We start from the raw sequence: 24,109 nt of genomic DNA, 5'->3' as shown, positions 1-24,109 counted from the left end.
TAACTCTTGATTGATAACTACATTGTATTGGTCTAAGATGATTTCTGATGTGTAAGAGTTATCTTCTAAAGACAAGAGGTAAGCTCTTACAGACAGCAGGATAATCTAGCCATGTTCTAGAAACATTGTCAGGGTTCACTAAATACTTAATGATTCATTTCTCAATTATAGGACAAGGTGGCAGAGGTAACATAGAACCATAGGAAATTATAAGTCTTTGAAAGTAAAGTACTACTGAAAAATACTGTATGATATTTTTGTTTTCATTTCCTCTCCCAATCTCTGCTCCTACATAAAAATTCATAGCTTATCTTACCTTTATCTCCCTTACCCCCAATCCATACCTAGTACATGATGTCAAGAATCAGGATAACAGAGAACTGAATAGATAGAGTACCTAAGGAACTATAACTTTTCAAATAATGGGAGGGAGAAAAGAATTTAGGCATTTTGGAGTCTTTTGACTCACCAAAAAAGTATTTAGACTGAAAACTGAACATCTTCTATTTATTATATCATAAATGGTCATTATTAATCAGCTCAAATGTTACTTTTATTACACTGGAAAATCAAGATAGATATCATTCCCTATGGAAGCAGTAAGACTAAATAATCGGTTCATTTAATCTGTTTCTTCAATCCTTAGCCTGAAGATCTGAAATCTAAACAGCCTATGCTGATCCCAACTTCTTTTTAGGACTAAAAGAAACTATGCCAAAGCTTTAGTTACAATGTAAGATACTGAAAAGCAATCAATTAATGTCAAAAGTTTGGCCAACTAGGAGCAAAGCTTTTTATAATAAAGCCTTATATAGTGGGATACCAAAAGTAGATGCTACTGACCTTCCTTCTGTTATCAATAAGAGATTATTCAATGTAATGTTTTTGTTTCATGAGGAGTGCCTTAAGACAATAACCTCATGACAGTCAGGAGTTCTTTGAAATTGTCAAAGAAGCAAAGGATTGAAACTACCTCTTGAAATTATACAAAGATTTCTAAAACTTGTCCTGGTGCTTCATATGCATCACAAGTTTTATGACAATTAAGGGATCAAAATTTAAGGGAAAAACAGCTATACATGATTATTCATTTTCTTCTAGCATTTTATTTTGAAAGATATCACTGGCTAGCGAAAAGGGTAGTGAACAGGTTTACAATAGTAAACCTGGACTTCATCAATACTTTGGACAAGTCACTTTCAAGTGCCCCATGTTTTTCCTATCAAATAAATGAGGACAATAGTACTTGTTCTATATAACAACAACAATAACTGACATAGAGAGCTTTCAGGTTTGCCAAACACTTTAGAAAAACCTTGTTTTATCCTCATAGCAACCCTGGAAGGTAAATGCTATAATTATCTACATTTTGCAGATGAGGAATCCGAAGCAGGCAAAGGTTAAGTGGCTTGCCAGCATCATCCAGGTGGTAATTTAAGACTGAATTTGAACGCAGGACTTCTGGCTCCAAGTCCAGTGCTCTATTCATTGTATGATCTAGCTACTGCATAAAGAATGCTGTGAAAATAAAGGCAACTACTTGTTTGAATGCCATTTGAGCCATTTAAGAGTTATATAAAGCCAATTACTACTTAATTCTTGTTGTTATTATATGTTATCAAAAAGAACAAGTAGCTGTTATTCAAATATATTATAAAAGTTAGACATCAAGACTCTATCATTTAAACTTTTAACACTAATTAAAAACTCTGAGATGTAAGAACTAGGTTGATTCAAAGGGAGTTAAAAGTGATTCAAGTGATTAAACCTTACCGTATTGATGGTCTGATGTATTTACTGTCAAGAAAGCATAGTAATGCACACATTTTTGCAGATAAGAAAATGGAAGCAAGAAAACTGTTATAAGCAAGTAAAGATTAAGCCAGGCAAGCCAACTGCTGAACAGAAGAGAGAAAAAATGTTGCCATTCTCCATGCTACAATCCACATGCGATTTCTTCCTACTGTGCCCTGTTGTTGTTCCCTTACAAATGCAGTTCCTTTGTATCTAGAACTTTTTTGATTGATTTGACATTAACGCACTTTGTGTACTGTACAGCATCAAGAGAAAGTCAAAGCTCCAAAGGAGCTAGAATGAAAAAAGGACATTACTTATCTACTTAATAATTTTTTATTACTGACTTTGCTTAAGGAGCCTTTAAAGATTTTTTTTTTTTTTTTGGAAGAAATGGTCAGAAATCTTTATATTCTCAAGATTGTGGTGTATGGCACTGAGAGTTTTCAGAGTAGAAACAGGGAAACCATTTGAGCAGAAATAGCTTTGATGAGACCTTGATCAGAGTCTAGAAGATGCAGACTTACCTGTTTGCCCTGAACTAACACATTAGTAATTGAAGGAGCAAGGCTGTCCACTACTTTATTTAAAAGACTCGCTGCGCAGCGCACAACCGACCTAGAGCAAAGAAGAAAGCAATCCCATTGGATGTTAAATGCTATTTTGATAGATTCAAGTCATGTTTGAGGGCAGTCTCCAAATGGGGCTGTTTTAAAAGATGCATTTCTTCACTCAAGTAATTTAACAAATCACAGTGGATTATATAGATTCATTAGGGTAAATATCACAGTGGTGATGGAGGGCAAGGTTAGAACTTACAAACTACAGTTTATATCCACATAATTAGCTAACAGTTCTTTTGTGTATCAATCTGCTACGCTAAGAAAATGTGTTTAACCAAATAATTGATTTGTATTATATACATGCTAATGCATAAAGGAAATATTATAAGTAACATTTCAAAAAAAAGAGAGAAAATTCCAAAAGAAAATTCATTTAAAAATGGTAATAGAGTCTTATTGAGTTATTTTGGGGTCCTATATCATGTAAAGCACATTATGAGCTGTTTTGTAATGAGTTTTTTTGGGGTACCTTAGTCATTGATCTCCTTTCAATGGAGTTTAAGATGGGTCATCTCATACTGAAATCTGCTCTCTCGTGAATATATGTGCAAGATAATTAGATGTAGTGTCTTCCTCATCCTCAGCCCAACCATGAATATTACGGCTACTGCAAATGGTAAAATTCGTTTGCAAATTCTTCCAACTGGTACACTAAAATGGATTAAGGAATGATTACCCTTGCTATTTTAGAGTTTCTAAAAAAATCTTCAGAATATGGGAAGCACAGAAATTTTCATGTTTTAAAGTACAGTACAAGCAAATCCATAGCCTACACAGGGATTAAACAAATTTTTTTCTTTTCAGAGGCAAAACTTCTAAGGAGAACTGTTTTATAGAACAAAAGAAAGAAAAGTACTGGATTTAAAACTGTCATTTTCTGGCTGCATGTATACCTGTATATATGATGTAAAAGAGCATATAAATTTCTGAGCCTTCACTGAAAAGAATGGACAAGATATAAAGGTACCAATACCAATGGAGTTAGTGAGACAAAAAGCCTCATCTCTGTTTCTGAGAAGAAGGCTATCCTCTCTCTCACATTACAAGACTGAGAAAAATGCATTTCCAAAAAGCATATATTTATTTCATCCAATGCAGATAAGCTCACACATGTCAAGCAGTATCACTTTCCAATCTGCACACAGTTTTACCTGTTTCCCATGTACCAATAAAGTAGTAATGTGGGGGGCTATAGAGGAAGAAAATTTCTGGGTAAATGCAGCACCATAGCGCACCGTCAACCTAAGTGGGTCAGAGGACAACTATCAGAGGGAAAATAAAAGAAATAGATTTCCAAGATTTGGCCCTTCTAAACAAAACAGAACTCGAAAATTTTGCCAATTTTCTCTCCTCAATTTAATACCATTCTCATCACAAACTAAAAAAGTTTATGATGTAAAGGAAGACTGGTCTTATCTAATCAAAAATAAGATTGTAGTCCTACATTTAAAAATCTGATGGGCAAAATCATTTGGCTATAATGCTTTTCTTCAGTGAGAACATCATTGTGGTAAAATTTGAATTATTTAGCTATTGGATTTACTGTAATTTCATGAATGTTTTTTTTTAAAAAAAAAAAAAGACAGGTAAAGCAACAAGCATTTATGAAGCTCGGACTGTAGGCCAAACACTGTGCTAAGTGCTGGGAACAGCAAGAAGGGGAAAAAAACTGTCTCTGCTCTGAAAGAGCTCACAGTTTAATGGGGGAGAAAACATGCGAACAGCTATGTATAAACAAGACATCTAGATTGAAAATCATCAATAGGAACATGGTAGCACTAGAAGGGTAGAAGCAGATTTGAATCCTTTAATTTACACACACACACACATAATTTTTCCCAATTACATGTTAAGACTTTTTTAACATTAAAAAAAAAGTTTTGATTTCCAAATTCTATCTATCCCTCCTTCCTTCCTTCCCATCTCCAGCCCCGAGGCAGTAGGCATGCAGATATGAATCCAACAATGTTAAAAGTGCTTAAAGTTTATCTATTTCAGCTGGTTCATTCCACAGATGATAAAACTGATGGCCAGAGAGGTTAAAGAATATAGCCTAAGACAAATAGATACTACATTTGTTTTGTTTTGTTGCAGATTTAGTATAATTATGTGCTATACAAGGAATCTATAATCTAGTTTTCAAAATACGTCATATTCTGCTAAGATAGTTAATGAACTAATTGTGAAATGCAGTGTTCAGATGAGCACACAATTAGCCATAACTAGTTCAATGTAAATTCAGTACTTATGTCTCCACTTACCTGAATAAAAGCCAATCAAGCCACCTTTTAGGAAGTGACCTCTAAAAGATCAAAGTAGTTATTTTTCAAGAAGGAACCTCCATCATGAAAACTAGGATAGGATGTAATTTAAAAGAATCAACTATTCTTGGCTCTTTAAGTCAGTTTTTCTCTAAAAAGATAATGCCACTAAATCATAGATTTATAGGTAGAAGGGAATTTAAAGTCCTTCAATCACGCCAGTTTAGAGCTCAGGAAACTGATTCTCAGAAATATTAAATGACTTGTCCAAAGTGTAAAAAAAAAAAAAAAAAAAGCAGGATGTAGCAGAGCTGGAACTCTTGCTACATCTCCAAGGTTTCTGCATTGCAGGGGGAAGGGGGAGAAGTCTTGCATACAATATTTGTGACTCCAGATGGCAAAGTGGTGGGACTGGAGAGGAGCTCCTAAATAAAAATAACCTCATGCACAGGTCTTTGCCTATGCATATATTTGATATAGTCTGGGATATCAGACTATATCATAGCTTCAGATATCAGAAGCCAGAAAGCATGAGAGAGGATAATCTTCTGTGAATGTTTTAATTCTTCTGAAGGAAGGCATGGAGACATAATACTGTGGTCCAAGAAGGGTAAATGGAATTGGGGAGAGCAGCTATCATTTTGGCTCCTCAGTTTATCTTTATCCTACCTTTATCTTTATGCCATCAAAGATAACAACAACAACAACAACAAAAATGATAATGATATTGAATACGAACCAAAGTTTTTTGCTGCCAGCTCTTCTATAGACTCTCTCCATATGATCAGAAACAGTACCTAAACATGAAATAACATAGATATGTAATTATTATTGAATGTCCACTGGCACAAAGCTCTTAATGAGCTGTTCTCAGTTATGGCAAAGGAAGCTCATTATTAAATGTATATCAGGGTTAACCTGGTGTACTTTTGTAAATGTGATGTTAGTCATTTATGAACTTTCATTTTTGTCATTTTTCTATTCAATAAATCAATTAATACTCGAGTTATTTCAGGAAATAACATAAAATGTGTGATTAAAATATATGAAGTGCTAATATTCAAAATCTATTGACTTTCAATTTCTGGAGATATGAATTTAGCATATTATCATTCCTTAAAACTGAAACTTGTTCAATATGGAAAACTTACAGTTCAATTAATTAAAAAATGAATGAGCCAATTTATTACAGAAGAAAAAGAATGAGTACATTATAAAACAAACAGGAAAGGGGAACTAATATTGTAAGTTGTAAAGGAATGTGATTGTTCATTAACCACTATTCCATAAATTTTGTGAGGACAGGGATCACATTTTACTCTTCTTTATCTCATTTAAGCACCTACCATACACAGCACCTTATATAAAGCAGAAGTTTATGCATCAACAAACAGCTAGTGAATACTACTGGATGTAGCATTATGATTATACAGTGTTGTATTAATCAAAAACTTTGACCTCCTGGATTATGGGTATCACTTGCACAAAGCTACTCACTAATATGGATTCAGCATGTTCTAAATGCAGCCATGTTCTATGGGACAAAGAGTAGGCACATAGATTCTATAATCACATACAAAAAAAAAGTAATGGAAAAAATGTTCAATATTTTATCTCATTAATTTTATTTCTCTGACATATTGGACAAAACCTCAGAATGAGCAATGGGCAGTATTTCTTGGAGTTTTCAAAATTTAAAGTATATAAAGCTAAATCAAATATCATAATTAATTCTCAGCAGATAACTATTTTTGAAAAGAAAAATAATGTTTTGTTCTTATGTAAATATTGGGGTTTGATATTTATTCAATCAAGTCACCCCATATTACTTAAAATAAGTGGAAAATGTCAATCAATTTTAATTCTAGGCCTTAGACCAAGTACAAAAAAGTTTTTAAAAATTATTTAATACATTGAAATGACACCAGACAGAAAATTTGTTCCAACCGGCTTGGGGTTTTGTTACTACCTTTTGTCCTGTACAGGAATTCTAAAAATTGGAGCAAGTGCAGCTTCCTAACATACCTCAAAAAAAGGAACCATCAAGGGAAGGTAGGAGTTGGGAGGAACTTGGTCCAAGGCCAAGTCCTCTTTGGCATGAGAAAAACTTTCTGAGCTTTTCAGAGGCCAGAGGAATTTGGACTTAAATCCTCACATCAGATTCATAGTGGCAACTTCATATCACCTGATTTGAAGGTCTGCTTTAGAAGCCAAAGCCAGACTAGATACAGATTCACTCTTCTGGAGGGGAACTTGTTAAATCCCTCATGAAGAAAAGCTCAAAAGCTGTGCCCTGTCTGGTATCTAAAATCAATTCTACTTTCCAATGGACTCTCTATATGAACTCATGAGAGAGCATTGCTCAATTTTTTGAGAGGATGGGAGGAAGGATATTTTGCACCAACTGTTCTTACTTTAATATCTGAGAAAAGACGAGTTTCTAAAAATAATTTAAGACAGACTGACTAACTTGATTGTCATCTAATAATCTTAGGAGGGAATCATACCTAAGTCCTCAGCTTGTCCCTTGAAACCTCAGGGGGAGATTCAAGCTTTTTCTGGCATCCAGGACTCATAAGTTAAAGCAAATCTTGGGAAAATAGACCGACTAAGAGCTTATATGGGCTACATTTATAAACAATTTTCTATAAATGTTCTCTACACATGAACATAGTTATGGTGACCATGTGAAGTTCCTTGTACTAAATAAAAAATGAAAAAGTTAAAAGAGACCCCAATAAACTAAGCATTATCTTAAAGCTCAAGCCCATCTTTTAGATAATAGCTAGAGAAGGGAAGAAGAAAAAGAAAATTCATTAGTTGAACATCTGCTTGCACTTCTGTTTTCACAGCTAATTATGCACAATAATTAGAACCATAAGTTTTTGTTTATATTTGTTATGAAGGTGAGTCATTTACAGGTTGTTCTGTAAATATTTTGGCTGAAGATGGAATCCAACTAAGAAATCATTCTTCAATTTACATGCAATGATGAGGAAATAATAAACATATTATCTCCTACTGAATGGCAGTAATGACAAGAGAAAGTTAACAGACCAATTTTTAAAAACATGCTTTTAATTAGTAACCAATCATTTGTATAAATGAGCTCTTCAATCAATATTATTTGATAAAATATTTTTGTGTAGCATTTTCTAATTTTCAACAAAATATCTTATTTGATCTTCATAATCAATTATCCTATCATATATGTAGGGGGCTAAAACTCCAAAAAAGATATGCTTGAATCAGACAACTGAGCACTTAAGGCTAATTACCTATTTGATGTGAGACAATGATTCTATTAGCATATGTTTGGATGAATGGCTCTTCTCACCATTGGTGCTTGTTGAATGTTTGGTATTAAGATAATCATAGGCAAGAATTGGAAGGCAGAGGGACAGAGGCCAGAGGCACTTGGCTGCAGGACCAGAAGAAGAGAGGCTGGTGATTCAGGACTCCGAAATCCAGGATTTTGCTTGTCTGCTTCCTTCACTTCTCCCCTTAAAGACCAAGGACTTTAATTTATCCTGACTCTGGCTGACCCTGAGGCCTCCAGGGAGCTAGTCCATACTTCACTCATATAGGCAGAACAAGGGTTATTTAAGGGTTTAATAACAGAGCATTAACCCAAGCTCCATGTTTAGTCACATTTGTATTTAGCTTTTCCCATGAAGAATTTTTAGAATAGCAAGACTCAATCTGCTAATTGTCCCCAGATATCTTATCCTTTGACAGCTTTTTTGAACTGGGTGTTAAATGTTTCAAAATAATGATACTAAATATTGACACAGAACATGAATATTCCAGTATGTACTTTAAGTATATATTCAAGTATATTTGGAGGCTTCTTAGGTTAGTGCAAGCCATCACATGAACATGATTTGAAATTTTTATTTTTTATCACCCTTTTAATTCAGTTTTGGACTGCTATTTCATTAAATGCCATATTTTATTTCAAATTCTACTGCACAACAAAAAAGGACTAATTTTTATAGACAACTCAATTTGATTCCAATCTTAAAATATAATGGAAAATAATACTGAAAACAAAACTGTCAATATGCAACTGCTGAGCCCTTTGAGGCTAACATGCACGGGCAGAAACCTAGTCTCTAGTTCCATTCTAATGTAGAAGATTAAATGCATTATCATAAAAGGAAAAAAAAAAAACCAAACCTGTGCTCAGAATTACAATAACCCAACACTGCATGAAAACAGTTTAGCAGTTCATACATTTAACAGCTCATTCCACTCTAGGGGCGATGAATACGCATTTTCCATTTAAAGAAAAAACTGTCTTAATGGAGAGGAAAATAACTGCAACTTCTTCAGTGTATGTCCATTATTCACATTCCTTAGGAGTTCACTGGACAAATACTTCCTAGTCTATTTAAAAAATAACAGCAACAACCCATATTTTATATACCTACCTTCCTTAGTGATGAAATTAGGACCTTCTCTTTTAAGCAGGATACCTAATAAGATGGCTTGGCTTGCCAGACAACTGCAGTCCTAGAAAAAAGATAAATCACTATTTGTAAATAGAAAGAAATAAACACTAGTGTTAGCAATATGGAATCTCAGAAGAAGAAATCTTAAATATTATCCCCTTCTTCTTACTTTTCCCTCTCTCCTATCATAAGGTTGTGAAGAACACATGAAAGATTATTCACTTACTCAATAAACACTTATTAAATTTCCATTTTCAGAAACTCTGCAGAGCTATAGAATTTAGAGAAGGGCAGAGCCTAGAGTCTAACAAGGGGATAAAAGGCATAGACACATAACCATGATATATAATATTGGCATATTATAAAGTTGGAAATATTTTGTGAGGTCAGAGGAGAACTATTTGCAAATGAGAAAGGCTTCCCAGAAGAGGTGACACTTGAGTTAGCCTTTAAAGAATAAGTAGGAAACCTCTCACATTGGCTAAGAGATCAGGAAAAGAAAAATACTGGAGGAAATGTGGAAAAACTGAAACACTAATACATTGCTGATCTAACCATTCTGAAGAGTGGAATTATGCCCAAAAGGCAAACTGTGCATACCCTTTGATCTAGCATGTCTCTATTGGGCCTGTATCTCAAAGAGATCATAAAGAAGGAAAGGAGGACCCACATGTGGAAAAATGTTTGTGGCAGCCCTTTTTGTGGTGGCAAGAAAGTGAAAACTGAATGGATGCCCATCAGTTGGAGAATGACTGAATAACTTATGGTATATGCATGTAATAGAATACTATTGTTCTATAAGAAACGATCAACAGGATGATTTCATAAAAGCCTGAAGAGACTTACAAGAATTGATGCTAAGTGAAGTGAGTAGACTCAAGAGAATATTGTACATAGCAGCAACAAGAATATGTGAAGACCAATTCTAATGGACATGTCTCTTTTCAACAATGAGGTGATTCAGGCTAGTTCCAGTGGTCTTGTGATGGAGAGAACCATCTACAGCCAGAAAGAGGACTATGGGAACTGAATGTGGATCATAATACAGTATTTTCATCTTTTTTGTTGTTCTTTGCTTGCTTTTTTTTCCTCCTATTTTTTTTTTCTTTTTGATCTGATTTTTCTTATGAGGCATGATAAATGTGGAAATATGTTTAGAAGAAATTATACATTTAACTTATATTGAATTATTAATTGCTAGGGAAGAGGGTAAGGGGACGTAAGGGAGAAAAATTTGAAACACAAGGGTTTGCAAAGGTGAATGTTGAAAATTATCTTTGCATGTATTTTAAAAATAAAAAGCTATTCTTTATTTATTTATTTGCTGAGGCGATTGGGGTTAACTTGCCCAGGGTTATACAGCCAGGAAGCGTTATGTGTCTGAGATCACATTTGAACTCAGGTCCTCCTGACTTCAGGGCTGGTGTTCTATTCATTGTGCCACCTAGCTGCCCCCCAAAAGCTAGTCTTTAAAAAAAAAAAAAAAAACAAGAATAGAAACCTAATAAATAATTCTAAAACTTTATGGTTAATTTTGATATTCTCTGAGATAACAAAGGAAAAGCACAGAAAGAACATATGGTAGGAAGGGGTCTCCTGATCTTACTCAGGATTACTAAATATCCTTACATTTAATTTTTGAAGAATTTCATGGGTTGTTTTGTTTTTCCACTCCACAACTGATATGTCTGGCTCCTGTTCCAGTTCAGGAGCACTGGGAGTACTGGCTTGTCTTTTGACTTTAGAATGCTTGGGGAGTTCTAGCTCTTCAAAACTCTTAAATTCTGGAAGCCTAGGAAATAAGAGAAAAAATTTCACATTTCATACATTTTACCAATGTCTCAAAAAACACAATGAATGGATATTCCATATGGCACTTACTCTTCTGTGTCACTGATTCTTAGGAAGTCAAGTTGTTCAACAACAGCTCCTGATATCAATGTCTGAAATACAACAACATGGAGAAGAAAAATTAGACTAAAGTCACTTCATAATTTATGTTATACCAACAATAAAGTTGGTATTAACAAAAAAGAAAATTAGAGAAAAATTAAAAATGCACAGATTTAAGTGATTATGTCATACTAAGTTGTAAGGGGAATAGAGGGCAAATTTTATTACATTTTAGTGTTCTCCTTGCTTCTCAAGCACTTATATATCTTATATTTCCCCTAAAAAGCTTTTATGCAGGGTTTTTTTTTTCTTTTTCTTTTTTTTTTTATTTATAAAGAAAAGTTTATTTTTAATAACAGTTTTTCCCCCAATAGGCTGCTTTCTCTCTCTGGCATCCATTTCCTTATCTTTTTTTTTTTTTAATAGCCTTTTATTTACAGGTTATATGTATAGGTAACTTTACAGCATTGACAATTGCCAAACCTCTTGTTCCAATTTTCCCCACCTCCTCCCCCAGATGGCAAGATGACCAGTAGATGTTAAATATATTAAAATATAAATTAGATAAACAATAAGTATATATGACCAAACTGTTATTTTGCTGTACAAAAAGAATCAGACTCTGAAATATTGTACAATTAGCTTGTGAAGGAAATCAAAAATGCAGGTGGGCAAAAATATGGGGATTGGGAATTCAATGTAATGGTTCTTAGTCATCTCCCAGAGTTCTTTCTCTGGGCGTAGTTGGTTCAGTTCATTACTGCTCCATTGGAAATGATTTGGTTGATCACATTGCTGAGGATGGCCAAGTCTATAAGAATTGGTCATCACATAGTATTGTTGTTAAAGTATATAATGATCTCTTGGCCCTGCTTGTTTCACTCGGCATCAGTTCATGTAAGTCTCTCCAGGCCTTTCTGAAATCTTCCTGTTGGTCATTTCTTACAGGACAATAATATTCCATAATATTCATATACCACACTTTATTCAGCCATTCTCCAACTGATGGGCATCCACTCAGTTTCCAGTTTCTAGCCACTACAAAGAGGGCTGCCACAAACATTCGTGCACATACAGGTCCCTTTCGCAGGGTTTTTTTTTCAAACATCAAGGACAATAATATGCTTTAATTCTATTTTCAACAACATGAAGCCCTTCAATTAAATAAAAAAAAATAATAATAATTACTAACTATCTGAGAGTTTGGGCAGCTGGGTGGCATAGTGGATAGGGATATTGTTATGGTGAAGGAAAAAGTAACTGATAACCAAAGATGATTCTGTGAATTATATATAAACTAAAATGATTTTTCATCAGTATTCTTTCCTTATGATATTCACCATTTGAGAGGAAGAAGATATAGACAGTATTACATATACATGTATATTTCTATTATTGTCATTACTGTTAGAACCATAATTTTCAAGCTACATCCTGAGAACCAAGAGAACTAAGTAGAATCATTGACTAATGACTTGAAGTGACGATCTTTTCATGAGCCCAAGTAGAAAAATGGATAATTTCTCTTGCTATTAAATGTATCCATTAGTTTAGCTTAGAAAGCGAGGGTCACAATGATCAGGAAATAGATTTAGAGCTAAAAGATAATCCTATTGATCAAAGATGTAGCAATCAAGCTTCAAAAAATCTATACAGATCCAAGATACAAGGGCCAAAACGACCATGGACAAGTTGCTTAAGGGCAAAAGAGGTTTTTTTGCCCTGAAGTCATGGCATGTAGTACCTATTTGAAGGAACTAGATAGACTATAGGAAAAACAAGGGAACAATTATCTCTCCAGTGGAAGTGAGCAAGAAGCCAATGAGACCAAAGCTTGGAGACCTTCATGTATAATGAAATGTTGCAAGGTCAAATTCCAAGGGAAAATTATTAGAAATAATACAACTTAAAAAACTGCTCAGGTCTAAAAATTTGTGCTTCACATCTCCATCTTTAGCCCAGAGATCCATCTTTTAAAAGTCTTTCAAAATCTGCCATATTTTCCACCTGTTGGACACTGTGCCCCCAGATTATCATCATTAGAACTCTCAGTGATGCACATATTCTGTATCCCATTCCTATATAAAATTCTAAAAATGGTCCCTACAACAAGAACAAAGGAAAGACCATTTTGATTTTTGTATTGCTGCTTGCTTTTTACTTAAATGCTCTCATGTTCTAATTTCATCTAGAAAATAGAGTCTCTAATGCAGAATGTTGGAGGGGATATGGGAAAACTGGGATACTGATGCATTACTGATGGAGTTGTGAACGAATCCAACCATTCTGGAGAGCAATTTGGAACTATGCCCAAAAACTTATCAAACTGTGCATACCCTTTGATCCAGCAGTGTCTCTACTGGGCTTATACCCCAAAGAGATACTAAAAAAGGGAAAGGGACTTGTATGTGCCAAAATGTTTGTGGCAGCCCTGTTTGTAGTGGCCAGAAGCTGGAAAATGAATGGATGCCCATCAATTGGAGAATGGTTGAGTAAATTGTGGTATATGAATGTTATGGAATATTATTGTTCTGTAAGAAATGACCAGCAGGACGAATACAGAGAGGATTGGCGAGACTTACATGAACTGATGCTGAGCGAAATGAGCAGAACCAGGAAATCATTATATACCTCAACAGCGATACTGTATGAGGATGTATTCTGATGGAAGTGGATTTCTTCAACAAAGACAAGATCTAACTTAGTTTCAGTTGATCAAGGATGGACAGAAGCAGCTACACCCAAAGAAAGAACACTAGGAAATGAATGTAAACTGTTTGCATTTTTGTTCTTCTTCCCGGGTTATTTATACCTTCTAAATCCAATTCTCCCTGAGCAACAAGAAAACTGTTCGGTTCTGCACACATATATTGTATCTAAGATCTACTGTAATCTATTTAACATGTATAGGACTGGTTGCCATCTTTGGGGAGAGGGCGGAGGGAGGGAGGGGAAAAATCGGAACAGAAGTGAGTGCAAGAGATAATGTTGTAAAAAATTACCCTGGCGTAGGTTCTGTCAATAAAAAGTTATTTAATAAAAAAGAAAGAAAGAAAGAAAGAAAGAAAGAAAGAAAGAAAGAAAGAAAGAAAGAAAGAAAGAAAGAAAGAAAGAAAGAAAATAGAGTCTCAATTCAGTAAGTAACAATCAGGTTTTTCCAACTTGTCTCCAAAACCCAGGACTAAAAAAAATTTGTTAGGATTCTTTGTGGAGATTCTCACATAGCAATGAAATCTCATACAACACATGTAAATTAATTGTATATAATACTATACTCCCAACTGAAGTTGAAAAAGACTTAAAATGAGGAGTTCATTTTCTTTAGTCACTGTAAAGAGAAAGCAGAAAGTAAAAAAAAAAAAAACTGATTTTGTTTTCATTTACTCTATAATATTATACTACTTGAATAGTTTATCAAAAACAAGTCACTTAAAAAAATTAAATTGCTGACTTCTCTTTCCTCTTAGAGAATCCCCTGGGACACAACTAAAGATGTAAAAAATTACATACACTGAAGTGGAAATTAAAGGGAGAATGGGAAGCCACATCAATTATGCTGATGGAAAAGATGATTATATGAGTCTAAAGCATGATATGGTAGGAAAAGCAACATACTGGGAATCAAGAGACCTGGGCTCTCATCATATCTTTGTTAATAGGCAATTAGGTGGCACAGTAAATAGTGTGATGAGCCTGGAAATCAAGAAGATCTAAATTCAGATACTTACTAGTTGTATTTTGCTTGCCAAGTCACTTAACCTTTGCCTCAGTTTTCTCATCTGTGAAATGGTGATGATAATAATAGCACCTACCTTTCAGGGATGTTGAGAGAATCAAATGAAATAATAATTGTAATAGGTTATGTGTATAGCACATAGAGTTAAATAAATGTTATGTATTATTATTATCTACTCTTATGACCTAGGGCAAGCTTATTCCTTTCTTTGAGCCTCAGGTTCCTTAGCTGTCCATGAATTGGTTTTTTTTATTATTTTTATTTTTATTTAATAGCCTTTTATTTACCGGTTATATGCATGGGTAACTTTACAGCATTAACAATTGCCAAACCTCTTGTTCCAATTTTTCACCTCTTACCCCCCACCCCCTCCCCTAGATGGCAGGATGACCAGTAGATGTTAAATATATTAAAATATAAATTAGATACACAATAAGTATACATGACCAAACCGTTATTTTGCTGTACAAAAAGAATCAGACTCTGAAATATTGTACAATTAGCTTGTGAAGGAAATCAAAAATGCAGGTGGGCATAAATATAGGGACTGGGAATTCAATGTAATGGTTTTTAGTCATCTCCCAGAGTCCTTTCTCTGGGCGTAGCTGGTTCAGTTCATTACTGCTCCATTGGAACTGATTTGGTTCATCTCTTTGCTGAGGATGGCCAGGTCTATCAGAACTGGTCATCACATAGTATTGTTGTTAAAGTATATAATGATCTCCTGGTCCTGCTCATTTCACTCAGCATCAGTTCGTGTAAGTCTCTCCAGGCCTTTCTGAAATCATCCTGTTGGTCATTTCTTACAGGACAATAATATTCCATAATATTCATATACCACAATTTATTCAGCCATTCTCCAACTGATGGCCATCCACTCAGTTTCCAATTTATGAATTGGTTGAAGGAATTAGCATGTTTACCCTGAAGTAGAGAAGACTATGTTGGGTGTAGATGGGGTAGATAATAATTCTCTTCAAGCATTTTAAAGGTTTTCACATGGAACCAGGAGCTATGGGTTGAAGGTGTAAAAAGGCAAATTTAAGCTTACTGTCTGGAAGAACTTCCTAACAAATGCAAAATTCATTGTCTCAAGAAGCTGAAGGTTCCTCCTCCTTAGGAGACTCAAACAGAGGTGGAATGATCACTGAATGGATGATCACACTAAGATTCCTTCCACATCTAGATTTTGTAATGCTGTAAGCATCAGTTTTGGCATCTTGTGACTCTGTGATTATGTGGGTGATTGTTCAAAAGGAGACTTCTCAATTTCACATAGGAATAATAATAAAAAAAAGGTTTTTTACAGTTCACAAATTCTGTTGTTCTCTGATATGCCACATCAGGCAAAGACAAAAATAGAAAAGGAAAATGATGAGGATTCCGGATTCTATCTTGCTAGAAAATAATTTTGCTTGTCTTTGTATTTTACACATTTCCTCTCAAATGAAATGGAAACCCTCCAAAATATGAGGACTATTAAATATTTAAAAGAAATGGAATTATTTTCAGATTCAGTATTACAGTGAAATTGGTTAACATCAAAGGCTGTGAGATCAGCAGAGTTCTATCTTATGCTAGAAAAAAAGGAAGCATGAACACACCTGACTTTGTAATAAGAAATGTAGTAAGGAATGTTAAAACAATATCAAATACAAAGAACAAATGGAAAACAAGTCATCAAGTTTAATCTTTGACTTCAAAAAAGTGGTGTTTTCCCTGTAGTACAGTTTATGACTATCTTATAATTGTAAAAATCTTGGAATGTGTCCTAGCTGATAACAAAGTGTGAAAATTTCATGTTACCATTCCATAATTCAGATGTGGGGAGACAAATTAGGAGATTATTGCAGTAGTTTAAGAAGAATGTGATATGGCAACAACAAGACAAAAATCAATTTTGATGTTTTTGGCTCTCTTCAATGAGATGATTCAAACCAATTCCAATTGTTCAGTAATGAAGAGAGTCATCTACACCTAGAGAGAGGACTATGGGAAATGAGTGTGGAACACAATATAGCATTTTAACTTTTTCTGTTACTGTTTGCTTGCATTTTTGTTTTCCTTCTCGGGGGAAAAAAAAACTTGCCAGAGAAACAAAAATTCCATTCCTGAGAGTCTATTTCAATGATTGATGGCATTTACAGACAACAAAAAGAAAAGAGAAATACTTAAGAAAATAGTTTTTAAATTATGAAAGATTACATGATTTAAAATTCTCACATAACTTGAATTAAAGCACACATGTTAGTATCAATTCTACTGAAAAATATGAATTTTTTCACATTTTCCAAAAATACCTGTAGTCGATCAACATGAACCTTCACTCCTCCAACCATTCCTTTTTTAAAGGATGCCAGCATATCTAATATGGGGTTGAACCGGCTGCCTCTAAAATAAATGAAGTGCACTTATTAATAGAGAAAGTATAAAACATACTATTTATTCATTCCCTTTATAAAAACCCATAAACATTCAACGTATACAGTGCCTTGTGGAAGACACTAGGAAAGCTACAATGATAAAGAATCTGTAGTCACCATAGTTATATGATTGGTGAGAAGCCAAATATGCAGATAAACATGATAAAAATTAAAGTACAGAATGATACAAAATGGGCTGGGAGGTCATTTTCCAAAGACATACAGAGCAAGATTTTATGGAGGAGGCAGAATTTGAGTGTCAAGGAAGAATGTTTACAAAGAGAGATGGTATCAGCAATAGGCAAAGGGATCAACCAGACATTTTCTAAGTATTTATTGAGATGCTATTCATAAAATAATCTGTGAGATTTCATGAGGGTTAATAAGACATGATGCTTAATTTCAAAGTCTTGACAATGCAGGGGAGGGAGACAAGAAATATGCATTTCCTTTCCTTCAATTCATTACCTTATGTTGTCCTCCCGAATGAGAACAAGGAACAGTGGACGGCCATGCATCTTCCAATATTGTTTAATAAACTGCAAAGCATTCTACCAAAACACAAGAAGGTAAGTAAATGTAAGGGTACAAGAGCTGAAAGCTGAAAATAACTAACAATCACATGTAGCAATGTTTTGGAAATATCCAACAAAATCCCATAAGTCATAACTCATTTATTAGTAGAAATGTTTGGAGGATGGAGTGCTTAACTAAAGAAAAGGGTTAACCTAAACTATGCATAAAACCATTTTGATTTCAATTTCATCTGTTCAAAAATTCTGAAATGAATACCCATTTTCCTACCTTAGTAAACACAGCAAATATAATTAAATCTTTCTTTGATCACTGAAGATCTTGTGGGATTTCGGGGCCCTTCAATCAAAACATGAATTTTCTGTACATTCATTGCAGATATTGCAGATATAGAAAGTGTAGGAAACTGAGCTTAATCTGTCCATACACCAGGAAATACACGGGAAGTTTCTTTCTCGATAAGTTTCAGATACATAATTAACTCTTTAATTGAAATGTGGGAAGAGAACACTATTTAATTCCAAATACTCCATTCTGGTCTAGTTGTACATAGCTTTTTTTTTTTTTGGGGGGGGGGGGGAATAGCTGAAAGAAAATCATTATTAACAGGAAGATCAAAAAAATAACTTCATATAAGAGGAGCCATTTACAATCAGTAGTAGAACATGGAAAGATTGGTGGTTTTCAAAATGACTAAAATGGAAGTTTTTTACATGATTGTGCTTGTATAACCTATATCAGATTGCTTACCATCTTAGGGGAGGAGGGGGAAGAGGGAGAAGTAAAATTTGGAACTCAAAATTTAAAAAGCCAAATGTTAATGCAATATGGAAAAAAAAAAGATAGATTTTTTCCCTTTCTTAACCCCTGAAGGACTTAGTGGTATTTAAAAAATAAATAGATAAATAAGCAAACAAACAAACAAATAAATAAAAAGGAAAATACTAATTCTGAAGGAACTATTTCATCTTCTTAAAAACGGCCTGAAATCATTTTTAATGAGATTGAAACCTGGTTCCAGAGGGTCTATAATTTTCAGAGTTAGTCTTTACATTCTGAAGAACCTTCCTATTTCAAAATTTTTTTTCTTAATTCTGATAGTTTCTCATATGATCATTTTTTAAAATAACTTTTTATTGACAGAACCCATGCCAGGGTAATTTTTTACAACATTATCCCTTGCACTCACTTCTGTTGATTTTTTCCCCTCCCTCTCTCCACCCCATCCCCCAGATGGCAAACAGTTTTATACATGTTAAATAGGTTACAGTATATCTTAGATACAATATATGTGTGCAGAACCGAACAGTTCTCTTGTTGCACAGGGAGAATTGGATTCAGAAAGTATAAATATAGTTGTACATAACTTGTAAAGAAATGGAAAAGGAAAAAAAAAACCCTTGGATTATACTTTCATGACTCAAAGAATTATTTTATTGTTAGTCTTAAAGTAGAAATAATTATAATACATATGTATATATTAACATAATTCCACCTGATGTCTGCAAATTCAAAGGACATTCTCTAATTACTTCAGAGTTAAATAAATTTCTTCTTTATCTTAGGATTCCTATTCCAGAAGACATTTAACTCTAGTGTCTTGCCCCCAGAGGGGTATAGTCTGTAATGTCAGAAAACAACATAATGATAGTGATACAGATGAATTGTGATCATAATCATGCTTTTTGAAGAAAATTTTGTTACAAAAATACCTTAATATCATCAATCAGCAATAACACATCCTGAGACATGTAAAAATCACTGAGATCAAAGATGATGGGATAACAAACCACAGTCTTTCCCAGGATTCGATAGATCTGTAAAACGATAGAAAAAAAAAGTTAACAAAAGTAAAGATACCCAAATAACATCCTAAAATCTTTTCTTATAAAACATGCAAATGAAGACAAAAACATATGAAATAACAGATTACTTAAAATCTGTGGGAAAATCCTATATTAATAAAATTTGAACTTTGTCAGTCTATTTCTTAAAAATTAAAATAGACCCAACTTTAATACCATGCAAACATTCTATTCTGTGTTTAAGTAAATATTTCTATAACTAGAAGTTTAGAAATGCGCAGAAATAATTTTTATTCTTATGTGTTTTATTCCTAGAGAATTTCCATTATGTAATATAAAACAAACATTACGATTAACTTGGGGAAAGATATGATTTCAGATAATTAGTTCAACCACTTAAAATAATGAGAATAGTTGGAGGACAGGTCGAAGTCATTAAAAATATGTCATATTGAAATGCAAACAATGTTTTATATAGGTTTTGCTTAGTATTTTTTAGGACCTTTGAAGTGCCAAGGCAGCCAATTGGCCTGTCGGGTCTTCCAGATAGTCCTAATTTTTCATTGATTCCCAGATGGAAATAAGCCTGTAAGATAAAAATATATGGAACATAATTAGATATGAACCTTTTCAATAGTTTTGAGTTCTGAATTACAATGGTTGATTTGACCAACAAATTGTTCTTCCATCCTTAATTTACACTTACTTTTGAATTAGAATGATAGGATTTTAGAATTAGAGGAGATAATTTAATCAAAACCACTCATTTTTCAGATAAGGAAATGAAGGTCTAGAGGTTAAAAGTGGCTCAAAATAAAGACTGTTAACTCTGAGACTGGCCTCAGTCTACCTCCTCCTACGGCCCATAGTCCTTTACTACTTCTGAACTCCATTAGAGATTATGAAAAAACAGTCTCTTTCATTGGAATGACAAACCAGCCAATGACAAGAAATATCTTTTCAGGAAGAATAGATACTTCAAATATGTTGGTGGCCAATTCCTGATTTATATCCAAATATTCTGGATTCTATTCATTTAACACAGATTAATGAATCAATAGGAAAAAAAATACTACAAACTTCCTATGACAGCAAAAATCTCACCACCAGAAACTTTTGCATTAGAGAAGGCACAATGAATTCAATATAAGGATCCTACCCCAATGATCTGGAGTCAAATGAAAAGAGAAAGCTTTAAATATTGTTCCTGTAGCAGTAGTGGATTTGTTTGTTTGTTTGTTTTTCAGTTGTCTGGACAGGTCAAAAAAAAAAAAAAAACCAATACAAAGCATTCTATAACATATTATGTTGGCTGCTTGAAACAATAGGAAGTAGATGAATAGCACCTACTATTCTAACAAGTTTTTAATAAGCAATGGTCTTATGGCCTTCCTAAATCCTCAGGAATTGAAGTAGGGAATGATAGGAAATGATAAGAAAGACAGCTAGATTTGGAGTCATTGGACTGGAGTTCAAACTATGTCACCTACTACTTTTGGAATACTACCAAATCACTTTCTCTCAATCTCAGTGCCTCACTGATTGGACTAGTTTACTTCCCCACTACCCCTACTTAACAGTACTTTATTTTTTTTCCAATTACATGTAAATATATTTTTCAATATTTACTTTTATAATAGATTTTGATTTCCAATGTTTTTCTTCCTCACTGGTTCCCAAAGCAATCTGTTATAAATTATATATGTACAATCATATGAAGTATATTTCCACATTAGATGTGTTACGAAAGAAGAGAACAAAAGAGAAAAACCACAAGAAAGAAAAAAAAAGTGAAAAGGTATGCTTTAATATGCATTCAGACTCTACAATTCTTTCTCTGGATGTGGATAGTACATTTCATCATGGAATTCTTTTACATCATTGTATTGCTGAGGGAGCCAGATTTATCATAATTGATCATCACATAATGTGTACAATATTCTCCTGGTTTTGCTCACTTCACTCAGCATCAATTAATGTAAGTCTTTCTAGGTTTTTCTGAAATCTGCCTGATCATAATTTCTTTTTTTTCCCTCAACCCCATTTTATTTATTTTTAAAAGTATTTTATTTTTCCAAATATATGTGAAGATAATTTTCAACATTCACCTTTGCAAAACTTGTGTTCCAAATTTTTCTCCCTCTCTTCTCTCTCCCCCATCCCCAAGATAGTAAGCAATCCAATATAGTTAAACATATGCAATTCTTCCATATTTTCCATATTTGTCATTCTGTGCAAGAAAAGTCATTTTGAAAGGGGAAAAAAAAAAAAAAAACATGAGAAAGAAAAAAAAATCCAAACAATCACCACCACCCCCAAAAAAAGGTGAAAAAAAGTTTTTTAAAAAGTGAAAATATTATCTATCCTCTGATCCACATTCAGTCTCCATAGTTCTCTCTTTGGATGCAGATGGCACATCCATCCCAAGTCTATTGAAAATGCTTTGAATCACTTTACTGTTGAAAAGCTGATGATTTTTTCTTTTCTTTTCTTTTCTTTTTTTTTTTTTTTTTTTTTTTGGCTAAGGCATTTGGGTTAAATGACTGCCCAGGGTCACACAGCTAGGAAAAGTTAAGTGTCTGAAAGCCAAATTTGAACTCAGATCCTCCTGAGTTCAGGGCTGGTGTGATCATCATTTTTTATAGCATAATAGTATTCCATTACATTCATATACCACAACTTAGCTATTCACTCAATGATGGGTACTTCCACACTTTCCAATTCTTTGCCACCACAAAAAATTGCTGTAAACATTTTTGTACATGTGGGTCCTTTTTCCTTTTTCATGATCTCTTTGGGATATGTACAATTTGATTGCCCTTTGGACACAGCTTCAAAATGCTCTCCAGATGGCTGGATCAATTCACAACTCCACTAACAATGCATTAATATTCCAATTTTTCCATATCCTCTCTAATATTTATCATTTTCCTTTTTTGTCACATTAGACAATCTGACAGGTATAAAGTTCATACCTCAAGAGTTTTTTGAATTGAATTTCTTTAATCAATAGTGATTTAAAGCATTTTTTCATATGATTCTGGAGAGTTGACTTCTTTATCTGAAAATTATCTGTTCATATCCTTTGACTATCAAGTGGGGAATGACTTGTATTTTTATAAATTTTACTCAGTACTCTAGATATTTGAGAATTTAGGCCTTTATCCAAAATACTGGTTGTAAAAATTGTTCCCCAGTTTTCTGCTTCCCTTTTAATCTTGACCACATTGTTTTGCTTGTGCAAAACTTTTATATATTATATATATATATATATGTATATATATATGTATATATATATATGAATGATTTGTGTGGGTTTATTTTATATCCTGCAACTCTGCTAAAGTTAATTATTTCAAGAAGCTTTTTAGTTGACTTTCTAGGATTCTCTAACTATATCATCATATCATTTGCAAAGAGTGATAAGTTTCTAGCTTTTTCCCATTACAAATAATGCTTGTCCATGATTTTAGATAGATACTGCTTATTATTTTAAGGACAATCCATTTATTCCTATATTCTCTCATGTTTTTAACAGGAATGGGCATTAAATTTTGTCACAAGCTTTTTCTGCATTTCTTGAGATAATCATATGATTTCTCTTGGTTTTGTTAATAATATAGTCAATTATGCCAATAATTTTCCTAATACTGAACCAGTCCTGTATTCTTGTTATAAATCTCACCTGGTCATATTATATTATCCTGGTAATAAATTGCTTTAATCTCTTTATTAATATTTTAATTTAAAGTTTTGTATCATTATTCATTAGGGAGACTGTGAAGCCTATGTTAGTTCCTTGGATATTTTAGAATCAGCTGGAATCAGGATCAGCAAAAGTCTTTGATCTTTATTCTTTGTGGACAAATGGCGCTAAGAAGTGAAAGCAATGGCAACAGAAATCTGCCAGAAGCAACTCTGTTTTTCTCACCCCACCCACTAACTCCTCCAGCCAATCTCCTATACAACAGATCAAGCCTGCAGCATAGTGGGCAAGGCCATTCTTTCTCCAAGCATATGCTGATATTGTCCAATTGGTAATTGGCTTTAAGTGCTCTGAACCTCAGTGCATCTGCTCAGAGTTTTCAGCCCATTACAGGAGATTGGTCTGTAATTTTCTTTCTCAGTTTTGGCTCTTCCTGGTTTAGGTATCACCATTTTTATGTCATAAGAATAATTTGTCAATATTCCACTCATTTTTTCAAATATTTTATTTAGTATTGGAATTAGTTGCTCTTTAAATGTTTGGTAGAATTCACTTATAAATCCCTGTGGCTGTAGAGAACTTTTCTTAGAGTGTTTATTGATGATTTGTCCAATTCTTTTACTTCCTCTTTTGTTAATCTGGGTAATTTATGTTTTTATAAGTACTTGTCCATTTTGCTTAGATTGTCACACTTAATGGCATACAATTATACAAAATAGCTTTTAATTATTGTTTTAATTTCCTCTTCCTTGATGGTGAATTCACCTTCATTTTTGAACCTGATAATTTGGTTTCCTTCTTTTACTTTTCTAATCAAATTTTCTAAACAAAAGGTTTATCTATTAAATTAACTAAAGGGTTATCTGTTCTATTTTTTTTT

At 33.5% G+C, this 24,109-nt stretch overlaps 1 protein-coding gene across 6 annotated transcripts in view; it reads right to left on the bottom strand.

Moving 5' to 3' along the window:
• PHKB (phosphorylase kinase regulatory subunit beta) overlaps window positions 1–24,109 on the bottom strand; it is a 254,816-nt gene that overhangs the window by 30,782 nt on the left and 199,925 nt on the right. For 5 of the 6 annotated variants that reach the window (XM_031954430.1, XM_031954428.1, XM_031954429.1 and 2 more), the window contains 9 exons: window positions 20,026–20,109; window positions 19,431–19,535; window positions 17,653–17,735; window positions 17,062–17,152; window positions 11,014–11,075; window positions 10,762–10,924; window positions 9,112–9,193; window positions 5,418–5,475; window positions 2,322–2,412 (listed from right to left, as the gene is read on the bottom strand). In XM_031954430.1, coding sequence (XP_031810290.1) covers window positions 2,322–2,412; window positions 5,418–5,475; window positions 9,112–9,193; window positions 10,762–10,924; window positions 11,014–11,075; window positions 17,062–17,152; window positions 17,653–17,735; window positions 19,431–19,535; window positions 20,026–20,109 — 819 coding nt within the window. Of the gene's footprint in view, window positions 1–2,321; window positions 2,413–3,568; window positions 3,660–5,417; window positions 5,476–9,111; window positions 9,194–10,761; window positions 10,925–11,013; window positions 11,076–17,061; window positions 17,153–17,652; window positions 17,736–19,430; window positions 19,536–20,025; window positions 20,110–24,109 lie in introns of all 6 variants that reach the window. The other variant, XM_031954432.1, reaches the window with a different exon arrangement.

Source organism: Sarcophilus harrisii, chromosome 2 (assembly GCF_902635505.1).
Source record: "Sarcophilus harrisii chromosome 2, mSarHar1.11, whole genome shotgun sequence".
NCBI classification, from domain to species: domain Eukaryota; kingdom Metazoa; phylum Chordata; class Mammalia; order Dasyuromorphia; family Dasyuridae; genus Sarcophilus; species Sarcophilus harrisii.
The sequence above is the reverse complement of the archived record's forward strand: the minus strand, read 5'-3'. Positions and strand labels throughout refer to the sequence as shown.